This window comes from Nanorana parkeri, unplaced genomic scaffold (genome assembly GCF_000935625.1).
Source record: "Nanorana parkeri isolate BGI_ZX_2015 unplaced genomic scaffold, ASM93562v1 scaffold232, whole genome shotgun sequence".
NCBI lineage: Eukaryota > Metazoa > Chordata > Amphibia > Anura > Dicroglossidae > Nanorana > Nanorana parkeri.
Window position 1 is genome coordinate 775,298 of NW_017306500.1, and position 10,030 is coordinate 785,327.

Consider the following 10,030-nt stretch of genomic DNA (forward strand, 5'->3'; position numbering starts at 1 on the left):
GTATTAAACTCAGGAGTTGAATCTTGAAAGTGCATTCAAGTACCCTAACTATCAACAAAACTGTACCTTATTTGTGTATCACTCAGCTGTAGATCCTCAAATCATCTCTGAATTGGTGCAGACACTGTTCTTCCTTTTGGAGGGTGGCTACTTTTGTTCCCCATGGTCCCTGTGTTTTGTAAAGTAGCCACCATTCCAAGTTCACTCCCGTGATGGATTTTAATCTCCATACAAATTAGTAAACTAAATGTCAGAATGTAGTCCATCACAAGGACCATGTGGAACAAACGTACCTTCCCTCCAGAAGGAAGGACAGTGTCAGCACAAATTCAGAGATGATTTGAGGATCTGCAATCAAGGGATACACAAATAAAATACATTTTTGTTAATAGTTCAGGTACTTGAATGCATTTTTTAAGATTTAACTCCTGAGTTTAGTGTCACTTTAAGTAGAGGACAACAATTAAAGAACATGTAACAACGTATTGCAATCCAGAAAACACTGCAACTTTGCCAACATTAAATTAATTTCATTTAATTTGGATGTAAAATTTTTTTATGTATTCATGGTTCTAAATGAGCAGGGGTATGAAAAAAAATTTACTCTAAAGAGACTTTCATGCGCAGAGTTGAATCACAGATGCAGGAAGTTCCCAAAAACAGATTATTAGACACCAAAAGATGTGGAGTCATTTTGTATACTTAAGCCCAATTAAACTTTTGTTTTCTTTCTAAAGCACCTAAAGCCTTTCTACAATACAGAGTAGAAAGGTCTGTCCCATGCCAGCATGCTGCAAAGTAGGACCCTTGCTCTTGTTCTTACTGACTTATATGGAGGTAGGAGCATAACATGGCCAAGCTCAACTTTTATAGAAAAAGAGAAGCTATGCCTATAATATAAGCTAAGATAAGGTATCCTCTGCTTCTGTACTTTTTATAATATCTTCAGCTTGAATTGCCTAGGTTTATGCTTTAAGCATCTACAGGATGAAAAATAAAAAGCCTGGGTAGTCCAGGCTTAAAGTGTATGTATAGCTTAAGCTGTTTGAATTGGTTTTAGACTTAAACCCCTTGTTAGGTTTTTATTGTTGTCTGTGTCCCAGCTGGGGAGATTCACACTATTTGTCCTGGTTACTACTTTAACTAAGGCAAAACGTGATGGGAAATGCCAACAGAACAAGTTCTGGTAACAACTATTTGAGAAAGGAGTTAACCTCATTTTGTAGACATTTTCTCTCACTTATTATTAGGTTTTGCAGGGAAGTAAGTCAGTTCTCTGTCTTCTGTAACTGGAGAGAAGCTGGGTGAAGCATATCTCTGCTTCATCAGCTTCTTTGGGGGTCCCTAGGTGACATTAGGGGTCTAAAAGACCCCTGATGTCTTCATAAAAAGGACCAGTCCTTGGATTTTTGCTATCACATAGGGGGCTTCTTAGCTTAGCTTATAAAGTTAATTGTAAAAAAGTTTTTTAAAATTAGCCACATCTGGGAAAAAATACAGTCACATATAAAAAAAAATTAAAAAACACAAAAAAGTAAGTTCCCTGCCCCCATGTACATACACATACAAACTCGAACATGCTTCGGGTGTGCCTATGTGCAAAAACGATCATTGCGCCCGTTGCGCCGCATATGTTGCATATCATTGTGAACATCAGAGCGTGAGCAATATTTTTAGGGCCACCAATCACTGTTAACACTAAACTGAGCTGTAAAAGCTATTAAAGCGTCACCTATGGTCATTTTTGGATAGTAGTTTCTTGACATGTTTGGTGTCTATTTACCCAACGTGATCCCATCTTTTATATTTTACCAAAAAATTGGTTTCATAACATAATTTATGAAAAACCAAAAGAAAGCTCTATCTATCCTGAAAAAATTGTATAAAATTAATTTCAGTATTGCATGTGTTGCATGACTGAATAAAAGTCAAAGTACCGCAGTGATGAATACTGAAAAATGGCCTGGATAGGAAGGGGGTTTAACACTATGGTCAGCAAGTGGTTGAAGGGTAGTTATATAGGTGCATGTTTTGCAATGGTCTCCTGTACTCTATTGATATCATAATATCCTTTATGGGAGTACATATTTTAGATATGTTTTTATACTGATATTGAACAATAAAATTTAGGTTATGTAAATTATTAGAATATTGTGGAATGACTAATGACAACTTAAAAGCCTCACTACATAAATAAAGTTTGTCTCTAATCTATGGGGATGTGCAGTTGTGACTCATTTTAGGGACATGTTTTAATATTATTATCCATATAATTTATGCAATAATTTGCTTGTATATCAATTCCAAATAAAAATAGAAACAAGAAGGAAAATGTGTTTCTGTCAAAGAGTTCTGAGGAAGGTTGCTATTTATTTATGTAGCTGACGGCAAGCCAATAGTTTTTTTTTTATAATTTCAGCAAAACAACACAGTAGGATCAACTTGCTGCACAACAGGGACAGCCAATCATAGCAGCCCTGTGTATTTAGACTGCTGTGATGTACCTGTCTAATAATAATCACATGATGTCTAGGGGTATGCTGAAATCACTGCATGCGTTTTCCTGCAAGCAAATAAACATTTATTATGAATGTATAGTAAGCCTGTCATAACATTGTAGAATTGACAAATTATAGGGAAATAAAGATGCTCTGTGTGCACACAGTTGAAAGCGCCTTCAGTACTGAAATGTTTCTTAATAACTTTTCAGCATTTACTGTCACCTCAACGAGCTCCTGAAAGACTTCTCCAGCTGGCACAGAAGAACCAAGATACTCTTGTCATTGAGATAAATGAACTCCTGAACAGGGTAAGAACAGAGAAAAATACCACTAAGCAATTGAGAGCTCAAACTGTTTGCAACCAATAACAGGAAACAAGTTATACTGCAGTTACATTAGTGTTAATGTATGAAAGAGATTTATTTATGTCAAAATAATATATCCATTTACCTAAATCCTGTTATACTTGAATATCTGTTGAGACTAAAGAACAAGAATAATATAGTATATAAACAGCTCTTTCGTCATCTTCCAAACAGCACTTCAGCGTATATGAATACACATATATGTATGCAGTATGATATTAGTGGGAGAAAGAGAGCAAACTATTATTTAAAAAAGTGTTCTATTTAAAACTGTAGAAATTAGTATCTATCTTGCATTACATAATATCCCTTTCAAATACTCAAGTATGTGAGTCTTTTTGCTATTAATCTATATTCTGTTATCAAGAAATATCCTTTCTATATATTTCTACAAGCAAAGGGTTAGGTGTTGATCTATGACCACATCAACCTATGTAGGAAACTTATAAGCCTTCTCTGAAGCTGCCAATATCCAGGGCAGGCAACATCTTTGATACTGTGTGTTCTGGTGTACTGTTCCAAGCTGTTGCAACAGGAGACAGGTCATTATGGGATTTGGTATCTTCGTGTTTCATTTCTAAGAGGGTAATTAATGCACTTACATAGCATATGGATATCCAATCTGTCACTGGCCCCAATTAATTTCTATCTTTACTAATTCTTTTACTCATAAAGAAAGAACAGTGGACTATATTTTCAAAATTCATTAAACCAGAACTCTAAGCTGATATAAAAGACATATATTTGAGCGGCTCTGTAACTATTAATATGCCCTTAAAGGAGTTCTAAAGTCCCAGCATGTACTGTCCTGTTATAACATGAGCATTGTAATAGGAATACATATTATAGTTGTTTTTGATAATGCAATCAAAGCTTACTTGAAAAAATCCCTTTTATGTGGTAAGTCCTGCCTTCCATCTGCCCATCACTTTCTCAATTCTTGTTGTGCTCAGCATCACTTTCCCTGCTGCTTGATGTGATGCAATCTCCGTTTTCTTAAGACCACATATTTCATCATGCATTGCTTCCAGCAAGGAATTATGATTTTAGAGTGTTGGAAGTTCAGGCGTTGAATTGTAGTTCAGGCAGCAGGTTTATTTAGAGTGGCGACACTAGGAAGTGCATAATTCACTGCGCTGAGTGAAACTGTATCAGTGCATTGAGGAAGTACATTCCATGGGCAACTTCAGTAAGTAGGCTTACAAACTTCTAGATTGAGTGGCATAGAACCTATGGACATTCAATATAGAAATTACAGATGTTCAGATACCAAGTACCATACTCAGTACAAGTACAGATACTTTTCCAAATCCAAGACTAGACTAGAGAAAAACTTAAATGTTAGGAGCAAGCTGCCACTTTTAAGGAGCATTGGCTACGGAGCTCCTGGAATTTGTGCATCCCTGTTTTAATGTATGATTTGTTTTATAAACATACATATGGGATGCACCGATACCATTTTTTCCAGACCAAGTACCGATACTTGTCCAAGTAATACAGATACCAATTACTGATACATTTTTGTTTATTGTCATGTGAAATACTGACTAATGATTTCCGGACAGTGGTGGAGTGCCAGGGCTCTGTCACGGCTGCAACTACTGCGACCCTGGTAGTTCTCATGAAAGTGCCAAGTATCGGCACTGGTATCTGAACTGGAATCTGATCATCCCTAATAGAAATACATATATTTTTTTTAAAGATAAATCTATTTTCTAAATGCAAGCAAGTAAGCAAGTACCTGAATTGTACCTGATATTAAGCTTTTATAGTCCCTGCATAGGAGAGGCGGGGTGTGAGAGGAAGAAGCACTACAAGGAGCTAGTCAGGTCATGTGCTGACAAAGAACATGCTGATAGTAAGAGAAGGCAAAATAAAAAAAAAACAGTATTTTTGCTTGCACATGATTGTGTCATGGAAGTCAGCAGAACTTCACTTCATTCATTAAATTAAGTAGAAACTTCCCCTGCAAAGTGCAAAAAACGGCTTATTTACCTCTAGAAAATCAACCCCTATGACTGTGCTGCTTCTCCTTGTCCAGTCCTTACTGTCCAGTCACAGGCTGGGGCAGGTCCAGGATGACCTGGGCTCAGGGAAAATAGGTTGAATGAGACTGGCTATCAGACTGAGGACATCTATTGGCAGAAAAAGTACCCCAGGGGGGAAACCCCAGATTAAAGTTGAATATTGCAGCAAAAGTGTGTTTGGTTAATTTATCTTTTAATGGGCTATTCCAGTGGTGGCGAACCTTGGCACTCCAGCTGTTTTGGAACTACAAGTCCCATGAGGCATTGCAAGGCTCTGACAGCCACAGACATAACTCCCAGAGGCAGATGCATGTTGGGATTTGTCGTTTTGGCACAGCTGGAGTGCCAAGGTTCGCCACCACTGGGCTATTCATTTTAATCTTGATATTTTTGGATGGAATTCTGCTTTAAAGAAAAACTCAATGTTTTAGAAAAATAGTAGCCTCAATGCCAGGGTTAACAGCTCGTTTTTCTCTAGAGGTTCAAATAAAGAAGAAATACCCACCTTAACCACGGTCCTGTGGCAGTGACCGTTCACCTCTCTTCCCCTCCGCTCCGGCTGTGACATGTCTCTGTCAGCAGTGTGTTTAATAACATTATATTGCTTTTCCCCACTCCCAGATATGAAAAACAAATCATTCTATTTGTAAGCCTGAAAATCTTAGTAAAATAAGGACAGCAGGGTTTGATAATGGTGTCAAGGTACAGTAATTGTACACAAAGCAGTTTTTTTTCAATGTCAGTAATGCTAAATCATGAATGCTGATGTCATATATTTGATTTGGCACTGGCTGGAAGTCATGGAGAGCTCCAGGTTACCCAAGCCTAGAGATTTATTTCAATATGAATTTTAGCTTCCTCTCAGATATGCTCACAAAGAAATAAATGTGTACTTAGAAAATAAAATTGTTCATGCATGCTGTATATTACATTTAGCCAAGTAGAGAGTCTATTTAACTGCATTATTTATGAATGCTATACTGTGATCTTCAAGCAACACAACTAAATGTGTTATACCACAGAAATAAATAAATGCAGATGTTCTAATCTAAAATCTGTATCACCGTTTCATTTTCTCTAGTATTGTACATACAGTAGGCTAATAATCATGACATTCTACTGCATATTGTTCTGTATGCATATTCATAGAATAGTGGGGTCATCAAATATGTATTTAATACTTACGGTAATTATGTACATTGTTAGATGAGAACTGTCTGGACAAAAATCACAGCATACTTACATATTATCAGGATATGTGTACTGGTTATTCATTGTGATCCCCAAAACTAACTGTACTGAATTTAAAAATTGTTTCACTTACCTAAATTGATTTTTAGTTGGTGACATATTGATGTGTCACCAACTACAATGAAATGTATGAATTAATTAAATGAAGTGTAATCGGTAGTGCAGACCATTGCGCTTCTGTTAAGCATTATGTCAGCAAGTAGTAAAAATAGTTTTTAGTGTCTTAGGGTTATACTGCTCCCTACAGGTGGATTTGGACACAGACAAACAAAAAACAGTGATCAACCTGGTATAACCACTCCAGCATGTCTCAATTTTTTGGTAGTGTCCTAGGTGGATGGACATCTTTTCTCTACTGAGAAAAGTTTAACCATTTTTAATGGTTAAACTTTTGGTTTAACTGGGAAGATTTCAATGCAGTTATTTTAGATTTTCTTGGCCAGATCGTAATGTTAAGTGCTGACTCTGAATGCAGAGGGTCTAAGCATTTCCTAATGCCTTGACCGGCAGAATTATTATCTGATCTGCCTGCAGTCTAAGCAGCCTCTAAGCTTTTGGTTGCATAGGCTCTATCTAATGAAGAGTTCTTACAGGATGGACTTGTCCTTGAGGAGTCACAAGAAACTGTCATACCTCCCAGGTTGGGAGACCATTTTTGCCCTTATTGATGTGGTGTTTGCTAACTTAAAGATAAAGGTGCCACTTGTAACTTCTACTGCTACCAGTCTAGGGTCCATAAAAGGGCCTAGGATCACTAAAACATTTGCCATGCACATGCTATTTCCAAACGTTTTGTACATGGACTGGAAAAATCTGGATACACTGTTTACCCCTCCCAAATATTTTGGGGTTTAATACCTGTTTGAAAAGGCCTTTATTAAGAAGTGGGCTGTTCCTGTGGTAGATCTGACAGTGTCCTATCTTAATAAAGCTGTAGAACAGGGGTGCCCACTAGGTCGATCGCGATCTACCAGTCGATCGCAAAGCTATTTCTGGTAGATCGCTGTTGCTAGTTCAATTTGGCTGCTCTGTTTATCTGGGCACTAGCCCATGGTATCTTTATTATGGGATATCTTGACAACCATTGCAGATACCCGGATAAACAATGTGGAGTGGGTGGTTCAGACCTTGAAAAGGTTCAGTTGGATTGGACGGAACTGACTACCAATAAATGTTCCGAAGTTTTCAACAATCTGCTTTGCTCTGCAATGTTGTACATTTCCATTGGAGGGTCTTCCGATCAGAATCCAGTTGGACAATGCCACAGCAGTGGACTGCATCAGCCATCAGGGAGAAATCAGAAGTCTTGCCATGGTCAGAGAAGTAAGAAAAGTTATGTCCTAGGGTTGTTTTCTTTGTCGCCTTCACCTGTGTAACGTATGTTTCTGGACTGCCAGCCTTTTCTTATAATAAACCTTTTTTGGTCTTACACCAGTACAAGGTGGTGTTAAGGCCTAAAACCTTAAAAAGGTGATTTCAGCTTTTCAACTTAACAAGCTCTTGTCTCTCTGTCCAGCCCCCAGTACAGCAGATTTCCTCCACTATCTGGATGTAGTCCAAGCTGTATGTGTCTACCTCGCATACTGCCTCCATTAGAAATAGTTACTCCCTCTTTGTTATATTTGATGCTCCTTATACAGGGGAAGCAGCTTCTTGTTCTACCATTTCTCAGTGGCTTATACAAATCATAATTCAAGATTATAATCTTAAGGATTGGGTTCCACCTTTTCCTTTAATGCATACTCACCACAAGGCAACCGTTTCCCAGATTTGCAAAGCTGCCACTTGGTTTTATGTTCACACGCTCTCTAGGTTTTACCAGGTTGATGTTCAAGCCTCTTTCAATACCAGTTTTTGGTGTGAGATACTTCAGGCGGTCCCCATTACGTTGTTTTAGTTGGGCTTGTTAGCATTTTGTTTGCTGTTGTGACCACCCCTCAAATGGATTGCTTTTGGACATCCCAAATGTCAATTAACCCTGTTTCCCTTAATGAACTAAAAAGAAGCCAGGATTTCTGTGCTAACCATACATTGTTTTCCTTGAAATTCCCTGAGGGACACAGGTTGTACCCCCCTGTGTTTATGGCCTTACTGTTGACACTGCTTTGTTACAAAACAGAGGCATGCTGGAAGTAGGAGGGATTATACCAGCCTGGTTACCATTTTTTTTCTGCCATTGTCCAAGAAAACAATTTTACAGTGAGTACAAAACTTTAGTTTTTTCCTGTGACATGCTTTGCTTATCATATAGCTTAAAGTGTTTTGTTATTGCCCAATTGATACTATTAGGGAGATGTGTTGTGTTCATGTGTTAAAGTGTATGTCTACGCATTGCCAACATTTACCCCAAAAACCCCCCCTCTCCCCCTGGAGCTGGCATGTCCCAGTATGAATGTTTTCATTTGACTTTGTTCCTGTAGTGGCAAAACACTTTTATTATTATCTATGGTGTCATCACCAGGCTTGTAAGTGAGTTCAGTATCTATAGATGTAAGCATGCCCCCAGATCTACATCTACCTAGAGCCCTTTCCCTACACACAGTTTGTGGGCAGGCTCTTCAGAGTCAAGGCAGTTGTTTTGTTGGAAAATAAGCTAATGTATACACATGGCATAGGACAAAGTGGTGTGGGTTGATAGGCTGAGTTTTCTAGTTGAGCACGGAGGGCTGACAATGTTTCTTGGATTTTAAGTTCAGAAAAAGCATTGTACTGCCAGCCCAGACAGAAAGTTAGGTGCACCCTGTATTTCTGGCAGATCAACAGGTATATATCTGTACTTTGATATTTTAAAGAGATGAAACATGATGAAATGTGCATGTTGTTATACAGTATTTCAGGGATGCAGAGGGACTGCTAACAGTTCACCATCTTTATTTCAAAAACACAAGTACAGCATGAGCACACCCTGGTCTCCTCCAATTACTTATTATTCCAATTATACTCCAATTATCTTAAAGCAGCAACAGTATAACATTCTTGAAAGGTTAATAAACTTTACAATGCATACCACATTTTACCCTGACATACACTTTTAAATAAACGAAATAGTGAGGATTTTGGGGATGAGAGTGTGATATTTTCATTTAAAATAGTGGTTTCATGAAACAGTACATATTTTGTTCAGCTCATAGCAACACTATGTCCCTAGCATGGCACCATATTTTTCCTGTGCAGAATAATCTAAAACCATTACATCTCTGTTAAATGGAAGAAACACATCATCAAACAAAGCAATGTATTTAATCTACCTTAAAATCTCTTCTTCTTTAAAAAAATATTTAAGACGGATGTTGCTGGTTTCAGAAAGGTCAGTTCAATAAATAAAAAGAGTGCGGGACTTGTGTATGACATACATCTGCATTATTTCACTAAATTAATGTCCTATACTATAGGCCAAACCTGGAAAAAGGTAAACCCCTCAGGGTTTAACACATTGTTATTTTGACTCAACACATCAATTTATTTCAGTGTTGGAATTAGTCACAGCTAGGCTGTGAACACTACTTTTTCCAGAGGAGATTGGGAAAAGCATGCTAGAGAGATTATAGTAATATTCAGTATTAAAATAGAAGACATTATTTTAATATTTTCAATTATTTGCAGTGTGTGTACAGGCGTTTTGTCCAAGACAATATATTGGCACTCTGGAATCAAAAACATGACATTTTAACTTGTAACATGTTACCATGGCAATCAGCAATCTGTAGAGAATATTAGACCTAGTCAGGAGGCCAGCATGAACAGTAGTGATGTGTAAAGTGCAGCAACCCATAGCAACCAGTCAGAGTTAACTTTAATGAGATGTGTCAGGAGATGATTTCTTGGTTGCTATGTATTGCTGCACTCTGCTATTTAGGAATGCTCTGTCTGCATGTCTTAAATTAGT

At 37.6% G+C, this 10,030-nt stretch overlaps 1 protein-coding gene across 1 annotated transcript in view; it reads left to right on the forward strand.

Moving 5' to 3' along the window:
• LAMA2 (laminin subunit alpha 2) overlaps window positions 1–10,030 on the forward strand; it is a 646,095-nt gene that overhangs the window by 457,014 nt on the left and 179,051 nt on the right. Inside the window, exon 34 of the mRNA XM_018556291.1 lies at window positions 2,711–2,809. Within this exon, the coding sequence (XP_018411793.1) occupies window positions 2,711–2,809 (99 nt within the window). The remainder of the gene's footprint in view (window positions 1–2,710; window positions 2,810–10,030) is intronic.